General features: G+C 56.8%; 2 protein-coding genes across 6 annotated transcripts; one reads left to right on the forward strand and one right to left on the reverse strand.

The window, feature by feature from the left end:
• LOC123590453 (trophinin associated protein) lies at window positions 1-6469 on the forward strand. 5 transcript variants are annotated; one of them, XM_045463670.1, is made up of 15 exons: window positions 1-158; window positions 411-565; window positions 670-853; window positions 1369-1526; window positions 1616-1753; window positions 1941-2023; window positions 2521-2573; window positions 3064-3176; window positions 4065-4181; window positions 4289-4372; window positions 4482-4541; window positions 4797-4931; window positions 5070-5703; window positions 5966-6159; window positions 6338-6469. In XM_045463670.1, exons 2-15 carry the CDS (start codon window positions 422-424, stop codon window positions 6383-6385), a joined length of 2145 nt encoding a protein of 714 aa, XP_045319626.1. In that variant the 5' UTR covers window positions 1-158; window positions 411-421; the 3' UTR covers window positions 6386-6469. The 5 variants fall into 5 exon arrangements, with proteins under 5 accessions (XP_045319626.1, XP_045319627.1, XP_045319629.1 ...); XM_045463671.1 differs by having other exon boundaries at window positions 26-158; window positions 4803-4931; XM_045463673.1 differs by having other exon boundaries at window positions 26-158; window positions 3082-3176.
• Window positions 6470-7546: 1077 nt separating this feature from the next.
• C1QL4 (complement C1q like 4) lies at window positions 7547-11853 on the reverse strand. Its single transcript, XM_045463676.1, has 2 exons — window positions 10548-11853; window positions 7547-8404 (listed from the first exon to the last, which is right to left on the reverse strand). Exons 1-2 carry the CDS (start codon window positions 11082-11084, stop codon window positions 8225-8227), a joined length of 717 nt encoding a protein of 238 aa, XP_045319632.1. The 5' UTR covers window positions 11085-11853; the 3' UTR covers window positions 7547-8224.
• Window positions 11854-18344: the final 6491 nt, after the last annotated feature.

Below are 18344 nucleotides of genomic sequence, written 5' to 3' on the forward strand. Positions count from 1 at the left end.
GTGGATTGGACTGCTCAGCCAGGTGTCACGCGCCTCCGCGGGAGCGCAGAAGAGCCAATCAGGCGCTCGGCGTATTTTACAAACTGGGGAAGGAGCGCCGTAGAAGCCAGAGTCAGGAAAAAGCGGAGGCAGTGTGAGTGAGCCAGAGTGGTTCCGAGGTAGGTGCGGCATGGAGATCTTGGACGGAATGGGGACTGCGGGGCTCATAGGGAGGAGAGGCAGCTCCGGGTCCTGGGGTGAAAGAGTAGGCTCGGGATGTCTGGAGGTGGCACCCAGAACAGTGGCCTTGGAAGCATCGGTCTTCAGGGCTCATGGGTTTGGGAGGAGGTGGGAGCTTCAGGAATGTCAGAACTGATGCGCCGAACTGGCTGACTGACCTTTGATCCCAGATCCTTTCCTCCCCATCTCAGTTGTAGCCGTCATGACCACCCTCCAAGCCACAAAGGATCCTCTCCTCAGGGGTGTATCTCCTACCCCTAGCAAGATTCCCGTACGTTCTCAGAGACGCCAGCCTCTCCCTACAGTCAAACCCCGCGTCCTGGACCAGGAGAACCAAGATCCAAAGGTAAGAGGGGCCTGGTGGGTGAAGACAGTAGCTACGAGGAGGCAGCACATACCAGCAATGCACCCCGAAGCTGAACCCCAGCTTTTTGTCCCCCTCTCCCTTAGAGACTGGTGCAGAAGCTCAGGATTCAACGTCCCGTCGACTCAGCCTGCCCCACGCCAAAAGTCACACATCGAACGGAGATATCAGAAAGATCACTGGAGAGCACTCAGCTCCGGAACCCCTTGGAGGAACTGAGGCCTAGCCCTGGGGGACAAAATGTGGGGCCTAGGCCCCCTCCCCAGACAGGTACCTGTTGTAGGATTGAAAACACAGTCTCCTTGTGTGGAGGTGGGGGAACGGCCTTTGTGAACTTTCCACTACCCTGATCTGCTTACTGTAAGAGTCTTGGAACCTGCTCCTGGAAAACTCTCTACTCTTAGAAGCCCTCTCCTTCTTTCAGCAAAAGGTCATCTCTTCTAAAGCCTTTTCCAGCTTCCTCAGTCACAACCAATTGCTCTGTGTTCTCGTACTTTGTAGTACTTCTTTTATAACATGTCCATACTTTGGCTTGAGTCTGTTACCTCTCTGTAGTTTGATGGTAACTTCTGGAGGATGGAGGCTGGGCTTTCTCATTCGTCTCTGAGCTCCAGTGCCTAGAATAGTATCTTACATAAAGTAAAGTTCTATGAATTTTGCTGAACTGAGTTCAATAATATGAGTCTCTTCAGCTCCCTCTTGTACCTCTAGGGTAACTACACTGGGGTCCGTGGCCCCTTAGCCTTCCTCCTTCTGGTTCCTTTTCACTTTTCCTTCTCTTGCAGAGGCTCCAGGGACCGTAGAGTTTGTGGCTGACCCTGCAGCCCTGGCCACCATCCTGTCAGGTGAGGGGGTGAAGAGCTGTCGCCTGGGGCGCCAGCCCAGTCTGGCTCAGAGAGTACTGGTTCGAGGGAGCCAGGGAGGCACCATCCGTAGAGGCCAGGTAATAAGACAGGATATGAGAAAATCAGGCTGGTGTGGACTGAGGACGGACTCCTGAGCCTGTGCTGACAGCCTCTTTTGTGGTGTCAGGGTGCCCGGGCCTCTGCATATTTAGCCCCTAGAACTCCCACCCACCGACTGGACCCTGCCAGGGCTTCCTGCTTCTCGAGGCTGGAGGGACCAGGACCCCGCGGCCGGACCTTGTGTCCCCAGAGGCTAGAGGCTCTGGTGAGTGCCCTTGAGGGGCTGATACTCAGTGCTTCTGGGAGCTCTTTCCTGGGACAAAGCTGAGCTTTAGGAGAGAAGATACCTCATGATGAACCAGAGGGTTGTGGAGGCTGATGGGGCTGGTGGAGGCTTGAAGTTTTGAGGTCCATCTCTGACTCTGTTTTTTTCTCTTTCTCCCATGGGTCAGATTCCACCTTCAGGACCTTCCTTTCACCCCTCTGTGCACCCCAGTTTCCAGGAGCTAAGAAGAGGGACAGGTGGCAGCAGCCGGTGAGGAAGAAAGGATCATTTAGAAAAGAATGATCCAATGTCTGATACAGGGGTCCCTCAGAGCTAGCGTCTTCCAGTAGCTTTAGGACTTCCCACCAACCCAGAAGGGAAGAGGGAAACTTGTGGCTGCTTAGGGTGAACCCTTGGAATAGGGTTCAGCCTCCATAGCCAGGCTTTAGTATGACACCAGTTTTTTTGGGTGGTGGGGGAAGAAGGAACAGAAATGAGAAATGCTATCTCTTTTGCTTAGTGGCTACAGCATAGATGATGGCAATAAATGGAATTTGGGGTTGATTCAGCATTTACTAATTGTGTACGCTTGCCCTAACCACCAAGCTTCAGTTTTTTTTTAATCGGTCAAATATGGATAATGTTTGTATCATTAGAGGTGGTTATGCGAAGAATTAAATGAGATGATGTTTGTAAAGCACTTAGCAAAGTGCCCAGCTCATACTTGGTACTCAGTGACTGCTAGCTGCTATCCTTATTGTCATCAGGACTTCAGTGAGCCAGACCTCAGGATTACTCCTGGAGACCTCAGTTCAGCCTGGTGAGTTTGTGTGGCCATGGGGAGAAAACAGGGGCAGATGGGCTGTGTGCAATCGGGAGAAAGACGGGAGAAAGTTCAGCAGGTCAGGGTGGGGGGGGGGTGGTGGAGAGAGGGGGAGGCCACATCAGAAGGAACCAGAAAGGAAGGGACCTTGATATGCTAGAGGTTGCCCAGTTGCTCTTGGGTAAAAGGAGGTGGTCCCCACTTCAGCCCTCTCTCTGCCACGTCCTATGAGATTTACCTTCCACTCACTGTTCTGTCCTCAGCCCTAAGAGCCATCATCACACCCCTAGCCCACTCAGGGTGTTCAGATTAATAAGTGATTACTGAGATAGTGCTGGGCTCCAAGGGGGTGCTGGATGAGTCCCCACCTCTGATGGTACAGTGGGGGCTGTCCAAACCCGCATACCCTCTTTGGAGGTTGCAAAACCCTATGCCAGACATCGGTGTCTGTTCTAGACACTACAGCAAATTTCCTGTCTCCTCATAGCTCCCTCTCTCCCTGAAGGAGAACATGAAGTTGTTACTCACTCTGATGAAGGAGGAGGGGGCCCCCTAGGTCTGGCCCAGCGGGTACCATTAAGAGAGATAACCCACACCAGGGTGAGATGGGTCCCTTCTGGGATGGGGAGAGGCGGGGGAGATGTTTGGGGGAATTCTCTGGCAGCAGCCAGCCCTGAGGATTGTGGGTGGGCCTCGGGATGCTAGCTGAGTCTGTGTTTGCCCCGTGGGCCCAAGGCCTCTCCAGAGGGGGACTAGCCTCTGTTTACCAGGTGTCAGGAGCCTGGGGCTGAGAGGTCACAGTCCGGTATATATTTGTAACAGCATCAGATCGGTGCTGAGAATGAGACAGACCTGACATTCATTCACTCCACAGTACTCTAGGTTCTGGATACACAGTAGTCAATAAGTTTATATTCTAGAAGGGGGAGACAAAAAATAGACCCATATGTAAAATATGTAACATGTCAGGCGGTGGTGATAAGGTTAAAAAAAAAAAAAAAAAGAAGCGGGCACTGAAGGGGTTGTGGATGTAGGGGAGGAGGGTATGGCAATTTCAAATAGATTGGTCTGGGCAATCACATTGAGAAGATGAAATTTTAGTGAAGACCGAAAGGAGCTGGGGGAGTGAACCATGCACATATCTGGGAGAAGGATGTTCCAGGCCAGAAGAACCGCAGATGCAAAGGCCCTGAAGAGGGAAGGTGCCTCGTGTGTTTAAGAGGACTCCAGCCAGGCAGAAGCAGAGTAAGGAGGATGACAGCAAGTGAGGTTAGGGTGATGGCAAGATCGCATTGGGTAAGGATTTTTAAACCAGTGTGAGGCCTTGGCTTTTGCTTGGATTGAGTGGAAAGCCATGGAGAGGGGTGATGAACAAGGGAGAGACAGGATTTGATTAGGTCTTAATAGAATAGTACTGGCTGCTGTAATGAGAAGACATAGGAATGCAAAGGGGGAGTGATCCCTCTTCCACCTCATTCCTCCCCACAGGACGGCCGTGCCTCCCACCTGATACCCTCCCCTGGCCGTGTGGTGCCACCTTCCATCGCCCATCCATCACCCTTTGGACAGGCTCAGCGTGTACCCTCGCCTCGCACCTCAGCTTCAGTTTGTATCCACAACTCCTGGGGGCTGGGCGAGGGCAGAACAACCTGGCTGGGATCCCTGCTCAGTCTAGGTTTTGTTCCTGCTTAACCATCCTCCTCTCTCCCCAGACCTCATATTCAGTTTTGCGGCGTCTTGCCGTTCGCCCCAAAACCCAGTTCACACCCATCCTGTCGGCCCCCAGAGTTCAGCAGGTAAGGGAGAGCGGAGAGAGTGGGGGCGGGTAGCTGGCATAGGCCAGGGCAGGGGAGGAAGGGAATGGATGGGTACAGAGAGAGCTATGATGTCTCACTTCTGTCTCAGGCCCAGTGTTTGAGTGGCCTCTCCCCTCAGTCTTGCCCTGAAGACCCTGCCCTGCCCTGGGTAAGTATCTGAAGGCTTTCCATGCTGAGATCCCGCTCTGTGTCCTGTTGGCCTGAGCCCAGCAGTTTCAGGCATGTGGGCTCTCTGGAAAAGCTACCAACTCTCCAACTCTCCCTGCTCCTCTGCTGCCCCTCCTAATCTCTGTTTAGGGCCTCTCAACTAACCTGATTCCTTCTTTGTGGACCCCTTTGTGGAACCTGGTCTTCCTGCCCCAGCCTGGCTTCCTCACACAGCCCCTCTCCTCCCCTGTGGCAGGAGCAGATTGCAATCCGGTTATTTGACCAGGAGAGCTGCGTGAGTTTGCATGAAGGTCCTGGGAAACCCGCCGTGGCAGCTCCTCATGGACCCCACCCTGGCACAACCCCCAAGCTCCAGGAGCTGAAGATGCAGGTGGGTCTGTGGGTCTGATTGGCCGTGATGCAGCAGGGAAGGGGATGCAGAAGAGGGAAGTATGGGAACAGGACAGTGTGGGTGGAGACTTGAACCCACACACTGACATCACCCTGGGTACTCTTCTCCCACTCACAGCGCATCAGTATCCTGCAGCAGCTGTTGCGACAGGAGGTAGAAGGGCTCACAGGGGGCAAGTGTGTCCCCCTGAATGGAGGCTCCTCTCTGGATATGGTTGAACTTCAGCCCCTGCTGGCTGAGATGTCTAGAACTGTCAATGCCCCAGAGAAGAATTCAGGGGACTTACACCCTCCCGGACTGTTACAGAACCCTGGGCTACCAAAGCCCTGCCTCCCAGAGGAGTGTGGGGAACCACAGCCCTGCCCAGGAACAAAGCTGGAGATAGCTCAGCCCTGCCCTGCAACAGAGCCAGGGCCCCCAGAGTCCAGCCATAGCAGGGAGCCTGGGATACCAGAATCCCCTGTCCGGGAACAGCCTGAGGTATCAGAGCCCTGCCCTCCAGTAGAGCCTGGACCCCTTCAGGCAGACTCCCACGGGCAGACTGGACTCCTAGAGCCCTCCCCTAGGATAGAGCCTGGGGCATCAGAGGCCTGCTTCCTGGAACCTAGAAGTCCAGAGTCCAGCCCACGGCCCTGCTGCAGTCCGTGGGCACCAGCCACCACCAACCTGATCTTCTCCTCCCAACGCCCACTCTGTGCCAGCCCCCCTATTCACTCACTCCGGTCACTGAGGCCCCCAACAGGCCAGGCAGGTAAGGAGTTGGCTGGAAGGGCTTGTGAACAAAGGAGGTCCTCATCTCTTACTGGGAGCGGGCCCCCACCTTGCACCAGCTGGTCCCATTGCTTGCATTTCCCCACCTACCCTGCCCCAGCCTGGTGCTCTTTCGGGAAGAAGGGAAGAGTTGCACCTTGAGCTGTGTGCTGCTCTTGGCCCTTGGTGGGGGAGTGGGGAAGCGCTGGATATGACGGGAGTTTAGAGCCTGCCCTCAAGTCTCTGTGGCCCTCGGCCCTCAGGCCCCAGCAACCTGGCCCCTCGAACCCTGGCTCTGAGGCAGCGCCTCAAAGCATGTTTGACTGCCATCCACTGCTTCCACGAGGCCCGCCTGGATGACGAATGTGCCTTCTACACCAGCCGAGCCCCACTCTCAGGTCCCACCCGGGTCTGCACCAACCCTGTGGCCACATTACTTGAATGGCAGGACGCCCTGGTGAGCCTCCCATTCACAGCCTAGCTGTGCCTGCACAGCAAGCCTGTGGAAAGTAGGGTGGTGTGGGGGGAGGGAAGGCAGGGAGGCGGGGAAGCCTCTGCTTCTTTACAGTGGTCAGTGGGGAAGGGTTGGCTACAGTTCAAGGATGGCTGGGCTGTGACAAGGTCTCTCTCTCCAGTGTTTTATTCCAGTTGGTTCTGCTGCCCCACAGGACTCTCTATCATGATGCGTCCACATCCTGTCCTGCCATGCGCCTTCCTTTTAGCCCTTATTTATTATCCTTCAATAAAGCTTTTTTTAATTTTATTTTTGTAATGTTTTATTCTTGAGAGAAAGAGAGACAGCATGAGTGAGGGAGGGGCACAGCGAGAGAGGGACACAGAATCCGAAGCAAACTCCAGGCTCTGAGCTGTCAGCACAGAGCCTGATGCGGGGCTCGAACTCACGAGCCGTGAGATCATGACCTGAGCCGAAGTCAGTCACTCAACCGACTGAGCCACCCAGGTGCCCCTTTTTTTATTTTAAATGTTCATTTACTTATTTTAAGAGAGAGCAGGGAAGGGGTGGAGAGAGAGAGAAAATCCCAAGCAGACCCAGGGCTTTCAGCTCAGACCCTGACTCAGGGGCCTTCCACAAACCTGAGAGATCATGACCTGAGCCAAAACTACGGGTCAGATGCTCAACAAACTGAGCCACCCAGGCGCCTCAATAAAGTTTCTAAAGTGTCCAAATGTCTGTTTCCCTCCCAGCTGACCTAGGCCAGCTACGACTGTTGCTCTCCAATTGCCCACACGGTGGCAGTGTCCTCCAGCTTAGAGGCAGGCCTTGGGCTCCCCCAGGCTCCCTCACCTAAGAGCTATCCTAAAGGCAGACCGCTCCTGCCCATCCCCACCCCTCGGCAAGCTGTGTGTGTGTGTGTGTGTGTGTGTGTGTGTGTGTGTGTGGTGGTAGGGACCGGAGCGGGGGGGGGGGGGGGGCAAATGTGGGCCTTTGGGGACCTGTTCTTTTTGCTTCTTGAGATCAATGCCACTCCTAGGAGCCATCAGCAACTCCCCAACCCCTAGCGCTCCTCTTCTTATAAGTCCACCTGCATCAGGCAGAAAGCAGAAGGACCAGATCCATATCTCTGGAATCCTCCCTTGTTAGTGTCATTCTGGCTGGTGTCTCCCTACAGTACAAGGTCTCCAAGCTCTCCTGAAGCTGATACTCCTCCCTTCCCATATCCGAGCAGAAGAAGCCCTCCTCTTTTCCACCAGAGACAGACCTTGCCAGGAATAAGTAAACCTTTACCTCTGGCAGAGAGTGGTAGGGCGAGAGTCCTTGAAAGGAGTGAGGGAAAGGGTCAGCCATTTTTCCCCACACTGTGCACCAAGTTAAGAGGCACACACATTCTCCAACTTTGCTTTATTGGAAGAGGCAACAGCAGCTGTAGCCCCAGGGCCTAGGTGGAATGGGGGTGAAATGGGAACTGTACAGAATGAGGTTTTAAATGCTAGGAAAGAATTCACTCCTTCCTCCAGTTCACAGGAAGGCTGCCAAGGCCGGTGCCTGGAGCCTGAAAATGGGGATGAGGGAAGGAGAGAAAGTTGTGACAGAGGACGAGCCTGACCCCTCCAAACGTTTCCTGTCCTCCCACCTAGATGGGCTCCTGTTTCTGCTCTCCATCCCCGCACACACACCACCACCACCAAATGCCGGGGCTTCCTTTCTGCTTGCAGCTCCGGGTGGTGAAGCTGTTCCCCAGCTCCTAGCAGAAGAGAGGGCCCGACCTCCGCCCCTCTCGGTTCAGCTTTGACAGGCGCGCACTCCGAAGCCGGCGGTCCCTTCCCGAGCCGCTCTGCTCCTCCTTAGCCCGGCTTCCTCCTCTCCCCGGCCACTTAGACCTCGGAGCGTCCCCGGAGCGCCAAGAGTCCGCCCAGCACGGCCGCCTCCGGGAGCGGGAGGGTCTGCCCCACCGCCAGGCTCTCGAAGGATAGGATGGCGCCTTGGGTGGGACCGGCTGAAGGTGGGTGAGGAGGGGAGCGGAGGCGAAGGGCGAGCGGGGGCGCGGGGGATGGGGCCCTGCTCAATCCGGGTAGATGATGAAGCCAGAGAAGGTGCTGTACTTGTTGGTGTTACCGCCGTGCACCTTCCCGCCGTCCAGCTTGATGAAGACTTCATCGCCCACATCCAGGTGCAGGATGACGCTGTTGCTGGCGTAGTCGTAGTTCTGGTCCGCGTCCTGAGCAATGGCGCTGGCCCGGACCTAGCGGGGGAGAACAGAACAACCCACTCACGCCCCGTGCGGAGCTGAGGGTGGAGAGAAGCGTCGGGCGGAGTAGGCGCAGCTGGGCCTGTGAAGGCGGCGCGAGGGTAGCAGGCTGCAGGGGCTGGGGAGGACAAGGGGAAGGCAGGAGATCGCTGAGCTTCCCAGGCACTGCCATTTACCAGCTGTGCGACTCGGCCAAGTTTCCCGCCTGCTCTGGTCGTCAACATGAATTATAAGATGGGAGGTAATAATAGAGCCTACCTCATAAGGTTATTAGGATTAAGTGAGTTACTACGTGTGAAATGTGTTAGAATAGTACTTAGCACCTAGATAGCGCTATATAGGGTTTGCTATTATTTAAACAATAAAATTAGGCTGTAGGATAATTTCTAACATTCTGAACCTGCTCTGACCTCCTAAACTTGGATTCCCTCCCCTCAGTGATAGGGTACAGGTGTGTCTGTATGTATGCAAGCAAGGGTGCGGGCCATGGGAAGGTGCAATGATGCATTCTCGCCTCTGGGTGCCCTTTCCCCTTCTAGCCCCCACCGGCGCCATGACATGGGGGTCGCCTTCTGCCCCAACAGGTAACCCCTCTTTCCCTCTGGCCTCGCTGCTGGTCGCCTCCGGCGCCCAGCCCCTTCCCCAGCCCCCCTCTTCCGGTCCCGCGGGGGCTGGTTATTAACTCATTAATTATTCATCATTATTCTAATCACTATTTACCGTCCCCAGGGCTGCAGCGCCCGCGCCGCAGAATACAGAGTGGGAGCCGCGGGCCCCCGCTCCCTCAGAAACCGGCACACTCTAGATAGACACTTGCCCCCTCCAACTGCTCACCGACACCCTGCATAGACCACACACACCTACTCAGTGCCACATGCACATAGACGCTGCTCTATTTTCACACCTTGGCACCCTGCACCCACAGAACCTCACATCGCGCACACACGCTCTCACTCCCTTACACACATACAGCCCTCACTCCCATACAGACACACATACACACTCTCTTTTCTTGGGTTCCTGGGGTGACCCTGCTGGGAGGAGACCCCAATGCAGTGCCTGCTAGTCCTGGAGCTGGAGGGTGCGGCAGCCGGCAGCCGTAGCAGGACCTGGGTTCAGACACCAAGACCAGCAGGCCTGATGCACCACGGTCAACACCACCCCATGGTGCGGGGCATTCGGAGGTCACCACTCAGCCCCAGTCTTACCTCCTGCGATTTGTGGGGCCCAGGCACCTCCCCAACCCCCGCCCCTGCAGCTTCTCCTTCCCTCTATGTGTGTCCCGGCCCTCCAGCTGAGTCCTTGGAGCTATTCTCCCAAGCCAAGGTGGCAGTGACTCCGACTCTGACCACAGGGGCAGGGAGTAGCAGAACCTGGAGGCCAGAGGTTGCCAGGGAAGATGTGGGGCCTACAGAACCAGGCCCCGGGCCAAAGCTTCTGCTTGATCTGCCCTTTGCCTCTTTCCCCCTCCAAATCCCTTCTGTCATGCCTCCTGGCTGGCCCCTGAGCTGCCACATCATTTCCACCTCTGCCTACTGACTCAGTATTAGTATTAGGGTAAGGCCAGCTGTAGAATTGGTCCCAGGCTCTGGGCGAATGTGTTCTTTTTTATGTTCTACTCAAAAGTCCAAGCTAAATGCCCCCACATGAGAACAGCTGCTGACAGCCCATGGCCAGAGATCCAGATTCCATTCTAATTTGAAGGAGCCAGACTCCAGGTAACTCGACCATGGTGAGGCTGAGAAACCCAAAAGCCAGAAGACCTGTCTCAGGAGAGAGGGTGACCAAAGACAGGATAACTGGCAGGGAAAGACACCAAACAAGTTTGGTGTAGGGTTGCCTATATAGTTGGAGTGTGAAATAGCAGCTGTAGAGACATTAAGCTTTGTGTCCCGAGTTCTGATTCTGACACCATTCCTAATGCTCGTTGAGACCCTGGACAGGTCATTTCCTTTCTTTGGCGGCTAATTCCTCTTTGGCTAGATGAAAGGATTCATAAGTTCTTGGCAGCCTGGCGTTTCTAGACTCAATGACGTTGTTGGGAGAGGGGTTCGAATGCAGCCCTCCAATGTAATGAGTGCAGGGAGATCTAGAAAGCTACCCTGTCGCCTCTGGGCCTGGGGTGGGGGCATCTCACCTGTCCATTCTTCATCAGGTCGGCCCACATGCTGGTGCCGTCACCGCCGCGCATGAGCACATGGTAAGCGAAGAAGTAGACACCTGGCATGGGGCAGGTGAACTTGCCGCTGGCCGCCTCGTAAGCGTTTCCCACGTTGGTCACCACGTCGTCGAAGCGCAGCACCTCATAACCTTCGTGTGGCCGCCGCAGACCCGCGTAGAAGGCAATGCGAGGCACGTAGCCGGCAGGGGGCGCCACCCCGCCAGGGCCTGGGCCGGGAGGACCTGGTGGACCTGGCCTGCCCGGCTCTCCTGGAGGCCCTCTGGGACCTGGGGGTCCCGGTGGCCCTCGCAGACCTGCCTTCCCGCGCCTGCCCACCTCTCCCTTGGCGCCGGGAGGGAAGGGGGGCACGGAGGAGGGCGCGCCGTCGGGTCCAGGGCCTCGAGGCCCGTGTGGGTCGCACACCATGCGGCAGCGACCCAGCATCTCATAGTGCGCCGGCCCGCGGGAGCTGTGCACCAGCAGCGGAATGGCCACCAGCAGCAGCAGCACCATGGCCACCCCGACGGCCGCGCCCGCCACCCGCTTGCGGCGGCTCAGCCGCGACGCGGCCAGGGCCAGCAGATCCTCCTCACTCTTTGGCGCAATGGCGGCGGAGGCCCGGGGCTCTCCGCGGGCCCCGGAGGCGGTGGCCGGGCTCGGGCTTGGGTCGGGACCCCCCCGACGGCTGCGCCCGGCCCCCCCGCCCCTGCGGGCTCCCGCCTCAGTGGTGCCGTTCCCCAAACCTTCCGTCAAGGCGGAGGTTCTCCCCCCCACCCGCCCCGTAAGTTGGGCCAGGGGCCTCCCGACGGTTCAAAACCCGCGGTCCTCTATTACCCTCCTGTGCAGCCTAACGTCCCCGGGCGCCTGAAATCAGCGGCTTCTCGGACGGCTGGTTTCTTACAGATCTAGGATGCCTGCTTTCCGGACAGCTGCCTTCTCAAGGATGGCGGCGCCTAGGTCCCCGGCTACCCAGACGGATCGCTCCCGGCCGGAGCAGGGGACTACTCTCCGCTCTCTGGACGTCCCGGGCTCTGCGCTGCGGGTGGCGCCCACCGGACGCGACCTCCTGGAGGTTTGCGCTCTGGTTCTTGGAGAGCACTGACGCGCCTCTCTACCCCAGCCACGGCCCCAGACCCTGCTAGAGCCTGGCCCCGCGTTTCTCCCCAGCTAGAGCTCTCTCTCTCTCTGCGTCCCTAACCTTCCTCCCCTCCCTCCCGGGGCGGCAGTGCGGGTGGTGTGAGCCGCTGCGCGGCGGGAGCCTCTATAAGCGGCCCGGGGCGGAGCGACCCCTGGCGCCCAGAGTGGGAAGCGCGGGGGCGGGGCAGGCAAAGGCCCCCACCCGCGTCCCCCCAGCTTCTCGGTGCCTGCCTGGTTCTGAGCGGATTCTGCAGGGGTTCGCTGCCCCCACCCTATCCTTACTTTCACCGCACCCAGAGTTCGGTATTCCTGGATTCCAGAGGAAGCCAGAAATAGATATGGGATAAAAAAGGGGTCTAGATACGCGCAGAAAAAAAAGACAGAGGTGGATTCCAGAGCTAAAAAGAGCCCTCCACCAAAAGAAAAGAAAAGCCCACAAACATACAAGAAGGGTGAATAAAAGAAATTCGCCACCCCACGCCCCTCAGTGCCCGTGACCCAATAACATTTGGTAAAGGGTTCAATGAGTACATGTTGGCCTGAACTGGAAAAGGCAAATTTCCAGCCACCTCCACCCTCGACCCCCAGTGTTGGTGGGTGGGGGTGGGGGGAGGGCAGAGCAGAGCAGAGGGTGAGGGAGAGAGAGAGAAAACAGATCAGTCTGGGGGAGCGAGCAGGAAACCGACAGGAAAGCAGAGAAGGAGCGACAGAGACATCAAAGAGACAGAAAGCCAGCTAGAGACGCAGAGACAGAGACAAAGCTTCGAAAAGAGACTAACTGACAGGCCCAGGAGGGGGAGAGGGGAGAGACAGAGACAGAGAGAGAGAGACAAGGGCTGAGACAGGTTGACAGATCGAGAGAGAAATGTAAATGGCGCGCTGCGGAGAGACACCCAGGTCCGTGTTCGGACTCCAATGTGACATATCAACTGTGGGGAAGATGCGGGGGCGGGGCGGTTTTTCCAACAGAGTGGTATGCTCTGGGTCTGTGCATTGTGACAGTATGCTGGCAAGTGCGGTCGGGCCATGGGACCCTGTTTGGTGTGTTCCTGGGTGAGTGGGATTGTGGATTGTGTGTTGTCTTTGTGTGTGTGTGTGTATGAGGGCTGGTTGAAGGGAGGTTTCTGTATTTGGCTTCCTCTTAGTCTCTACATGTGGGACCCCACGAATGCCATCTCTCCTTAGGACTGAAGAGTAGAGAACCTGCTGGGGAGAAAGAGTCAGAAAGCAGCTATCGGCTCACTTGTCCTGCCCTGCCCAGCCCAGCCCAGCACCACCCCTGCCCTGGTCCCAGACCTTGTCCAGCCCCAGCATCTCTGCCTCTTTTCCCTTCCTAAAAGTCTGTGTTTTGATGGAAACCCAAAGAAGTTGGTCCCCACGTAGCAAATGTTTGAGGAAGGGATTTGAAGTTGGTGATGCAAATTAACACAACTAAAATGCAGATTAAATGCTGGGCGCCCTCCTGTGAGAGGTGACTGTTTCTGTCATTCCGAGTGACCAAGAGGGGACCCAAGCTTTGATAGATCCCTCTCTGTGAGGGGTCAGGGTCCATGAAAAAAGCCAGTGGCTTCATCCTTCTTTAGGGTTTGGCACCTCTGGGGGAAATTTCTTGCTCACAAGGGACTCCAGGGCCAGAAGTTTGGAGAAGGGGCAAAAGTGAGGATGTTTGGAGACCCTGGAGGTGTGCAGCTGCAAAGGACCTCTTATTGACTAGGATAGGCCAGGACTGTGATATATAGGAATAAGTTGTGCAAATGGAAGGCACAGGGCACACCAGGGCATGATTATTGGGCAAAAGATGATTCCCTCATCTCATTTTCCGTACCCCTTCCCTGCACCTCCCATCCCATAATGGTGCAGGAAGAAAGAGGTTGCTGAGGCTGGGCCAGTGTCGAGAGAGAGGCCCCTACATGCTTGAAAGGGTTGGGAGAGAAAGGATTGGCAGTCAGTGGGGGAGGGGCCTCCTCCTCCAACCATAAATACAAATTTTATTCAAGGTCTTTGTCGCCATTTGTCTTCCTCGGGGGGCTGAGGGCCATGTCGGCCCCGTGCATGTCTAATTCCGGAACTGCTCCCCCAGGCTGGATGATGGATGGATCAGAGAGGAGAGAGCAGGCCAGGGCTCACGCTGGCCTACCCTGCCCGATCTTCAGGCCCCTTCGTCCCCAGGTCCTGCCACCCTCTCCTTCCTCCTCCCTCCTCTCCTGCCCTCCCTCCACTGACCAGAAGCCCTCACTGCTCAGCCCCACTCCCCACCCCACTCTCCTACTCACCAAGGCCCTCTTTTTGAGCCCCTCACCTCAGCCCCTTTCAGGTCCCAGCCCTCTTCTCTCTGGAGCGTCCCTTCTCCTCCCGTCCCCAGCCCAGGCTGTGAGCTGCGGTGACCAGCAGGGCTGCAGGCGGCAGCGGGTCTGTGTGGTGGGGGGAGCAGGCTTGGCTCGCAGGGAGCCGAGGGGCCAGCTCCATGAATTTATTCATGTTCTGTTGCTCTTTCCCCACGCTCTGGAATGAAGCTGCCAGCTCACCAGGTCCTTATTGCTTCCCCTGCAGCTGTCACATTCGGCCGAGGAGGGACCTGGGTAGGGTCAAGGCCGGCCGGTGCTCCGGGGGCCAGGAGCCAAGTGTCTGGGCTCAAGAGGAAATGCCAAGGCCCAGGCTGGGATCTGGGACAATTTATCCAGAGCTCCTCAGGCAGCCAAACTGGGAGGCCCCAAGAAGGTGGTGTGGTTGGGAGTGGGAAGTAGGCAGAGAAGGGTCTGCTACAGGACATAGCAAGGGCTGTGGAGGTGAGGATGAGTCTGATGGGGGAATGGGAGGAGAGAGGAGGCCTTTAAAGAGTCCCCTAGACTCCCCTATGTAAAAGCACAGCCCAGGAGCGCCTGCCTGGCTCAGTCGGTGGAGCATGTGACTCTTGATCTTGGGGCCATGAGTTCAAGCCCCACATTGGGCATAGAGCTTACTTCAAAATAAATAAAATAAAAGCACAGCCCAATCTGAATCTTACCTTAACCTCCATCCTTGACTCTGCACTAACCCTGATCCTAGTTCCAAATTATACACTTGACTCCTCTTCAATCCTAAAATGAATCCTAACTCCATAACCTGAGCCTAAATGGAACACATCTCTTGTCTGTCTTGGCCTGGAACCCAGGGGTCTCCCAAGAATTTCCCCCAGAGCTTACAGCCAGGTGTGTGTCAGAGTTCTGAGGACCAGACTTTGGATTAGCATGTGATTAGCATATGATTTGCATGTGATATGTGCCTTCTACTCTGAGGAAGTTTTCGTGTTAAAATTTTATGAAGTCTAGTGGAAAGGTCCTGGCTCCTTGAAGGTTCTCTCTTTTTGTTCCTTCTCCCACACTCCTTGTCACTGACCCAGGCCCACTCAAGGGAAGAAGAAGAGTGAGGAGATGAGCAATAGAGGGCTCATGGGAGGAAAGATCCTAGCAGTGTGACCTGTCCCTGTCACTTGCAGTGTAACCTCCACAGGCCTCAGTTTCCTCGTTTGTAAGAGGAGAGGAACCAGCTGGCTGATGTCACATTAAGATCTAAGAAAGCACTTTTGTTTCCTTGCACTCTCTCCTTCCTCACTTTTCAGGGTAATTCATAGTGTGACCCCCATCCCCTCACAAACATTCTGGCTTCCTGTTCCCCCATCTAAGATTATGCAGAGCTGGAAGCAGCCTGGGTTGCCTGGTACCAGACGCCTGGTATGAAGAGAAAAGAACTTTGCACACCTGAGGGGACAGGGGATAACATGGAAAGGGAAATAATACTGTATTGTAGGGCTTTTTTTTTTTTAATTTTTTTTTCAACGTTTATTTATTTTTGGGACAGAGAATGAACGGGGGAGGGGCAGAGAGAGAGGGAGACACAGAATCGGAAACAGGCTCCAGGCTCTGAGCCATCAGCCCAGAGCCTGACGCGGGGCTCGAACTCCCGGACCGCGAGATCGTGACCTGGCTGAAGTCGGACGCTTAACCGACTGCGCCACCCAGGCGCCCCTGTATTGTAGGGCTTTTATATGCAAGTTCTTACTACGTCCTCGAAGCACCCCTGAGTGGTGGATATATTGTCTCCATTTTACAGATGAGGAAACTGGTCCCAGAAAGGAGACCATGGCTTGTCCTGTATCACCCTGTAAGTGGCAGGCCTAGGACTTGAGTTTTGATCTCTGTGCCCCGGAGAAGAGAAATGGCACCGGAGGCAGTGGAAGGGTGAAAGAAGCAGGACAGGAGTGGGGGGCGAGATTTGAACGAGTCTCAGGGGAGACCTATGTGTGTGGGGCCGGCAGTTGGCTCAGTGTCCCTGATCCCTCACTCCAGCGCTGTGGAGCCTGACACCCAACAGGTGCTCAATTGTTAGCTAACGGTTGGCAGAAGTTAGCAGCGGAGAGGAGTTGTTCAGAAGGAAGAGGAGTGGGCAGAGAAAAGGGATGGAGAAAGAAACCAAACAAATCGGAGGAAAATGTTATCAAGAGGTGAATGAGAGGAAAGCTGGCCAGGAGGGCTGAGGACCGCTCTCCTCCCACCAAGGGTGGGGAAACAGTCATGGCCCAAGATTCTGTGCACCCTTTGCCCCATTGCTCCACAGGCCTCGGCCACAAGGCGAGAGGGTCAGTGTGCCATCCGGCCTAGGGCTTCCATTTCCCTCCGGCACCGCAGCTCTGTACAGCCTTGGGCTCAAAGGGCCGCGCTGACTCCCACAGGGAGGGGTAGTGATTGTTTGCAAGGTGTTTGTCAGGCCAGATCGCGCTGCTGACTTACTTCCTCAGCCCTTGACCCCTGGCCAGGTGCGTCTCCTCGCCCTAGCCTCCCTCTCCACCTCCTTTTGCTCTCCCTGGCCCCCACCCTCCGCCGGCTCCAGCTTCCAGTTAATGAAATGTGGCGAGCGGCCGCACAGACAGCTGTCAGACCCCTCATTTCTCCGCCGGGATATTGGATCCGCGCTGGGAATCCGACAGGTGAGCAGAGGAGGGGTTTGCGGGGGGCCGAAGGAGGGGCGCCAGCTGGCGAGAGCCGGGAGCCCAGGAGGCAGCGCCAAGCTCGAAGCCTCGAGGGCAAGGCTAAGCGGGTCGGCCCTAGGATGCTCTTTCTGTTGGTGGCACCTAGCTCTTTCCTCTTCTCCAACAAGCAGGAGACGTAACGAGCCCCATATCCAGCGCGCCCAGAACCGGGTCGACCCGGGACGCCTGGTCCTGCGCCCTAGGCGGGCCCGGCTCCCGTGTGCGCCGCGCGCAGCGCCTCTGAGCCGGCAGCCGCGGCCCGGTGCTTCCTCCCACCTCCTTCCATCCTTTCCTTCTTGCTCCCCCTCCTTTCCGCGCTCCCTCCCCGGCGGCCGCGGCCTTTATTAGGGATTCCGCGGCTGTCGGTCCCGCCATCCATCCTGTCCGCCGGCAATTAGGCGGCCAGACAAAGAGCAGCTTCGGATGGATGAGGGTCCCGGCGGATCGGAAATGTGAAGGGTCAGCGCTGCCGCCCGCGGCGCACCCCGCTCCCCCCTCCGCATAATCACCGGCCGCCCGTCACTCAGCCGGCCGCCCGGGGAGCTCCGGGGCCCGGGCTGGGGAGAGGGCGGGGGTGGGACTGCAGCCTAGGCGCCTAGGGCTAGGAGAGAGCGGACCAGCAACAGGGACGCCTCCTGCGGGAAAACGGAGGACTGCGGGAGGCCGGAGGCACCTGCAGGGGAGAGAGAGAGAGAGAGAGAGAGAGCGAGAGAGAGCGAGAGCGAGCAGGATATGGCCCCCGGCGTGACCTGAAGGCGGACTGGAGGACCGCTGCCTTGGGGGCTTCCAGTGCGGAAGCGGGGATCTAGCTGCAGAAGAGGGTGGTGGCCCAGGCGCCCCCTGCTGGGAGACTGGGGGACGAAGTCCTAACGGCCTCTGGTCTATACAGGTGGAACTGCGCCCAAGAGGAGCTTTCCTAGGGAAACTGAGGGTCTGTAACCTGGTGCGCCTCCTATTGGAATAGAGTGATACTGTGCTTCTATTCCCCGATCTCTCACGCAAAATCCAACCCATCCACATGAAATCCAGAAAAGCTCCAAGGCTGGGAGAACCCGCACGGAGCCAAGAGGAAGTTCAAGGAGTCCGGGTTTTACTGCGGATTCTTTGGCTCTAGCTCCCAGCTGACAAATCAACATCTCAATCTGACAATTAGTGGTCGAGGTGGGGGGAGAGGGGCTCTCGTCGCCTGGGCCGCTTAGCCCTCACGGCGGGCGGCAGAGAGGTGGGCGGTGGCTGGCAGTGATGAACGACTCCGGGGGGGCCCGGGGCCCGGAGCGCGCATTCATTACTCGACTGACAGGCGGATGGCGGGCCGGCTAGCAGCTAGTGGACGTGCGGGGAAAGAGGCCAGTGGCAGGAGGGAGAGTAAGGGAGGCGTTTAATAGCCCCACCGCTGGGTCAGCTCCCGGTTCTTTGCCTCTATCTTGGTACTTGACTTCTTGAGCTCTGGCTCACAGCTGTTGGAGCTGGCTCTGGTTGTAGAATTTGGCTGCCGGGGGGCCGGGACCTAAGCCCTCTCTTTGGGTTATGCGATTTAAGGTCTAATATCAATAGAGTGTGTGGACAGGCCTTAAGACTGGGCGCTTCAGCTTGACCTGGGAGGCATTGTGCATGTCTGTGCACACAGAGAT

The sequence above is a fragment of the Leopardus geoffroyi genome, chromosome B4 (assembly GCF_018350155.1).
Source record: "Leopardus geoffroyi isolate Oge1 chromosome B4, O.geoffroyi_Oge1_pat1.0, whole genome shotgun sequence".
Taxonomy (NCBI): Eukaryota; Metazoa; Chordata; class Mammalia; order Carnivora; family Felidae; genus Leopardus; species Leopardus geoffroyi.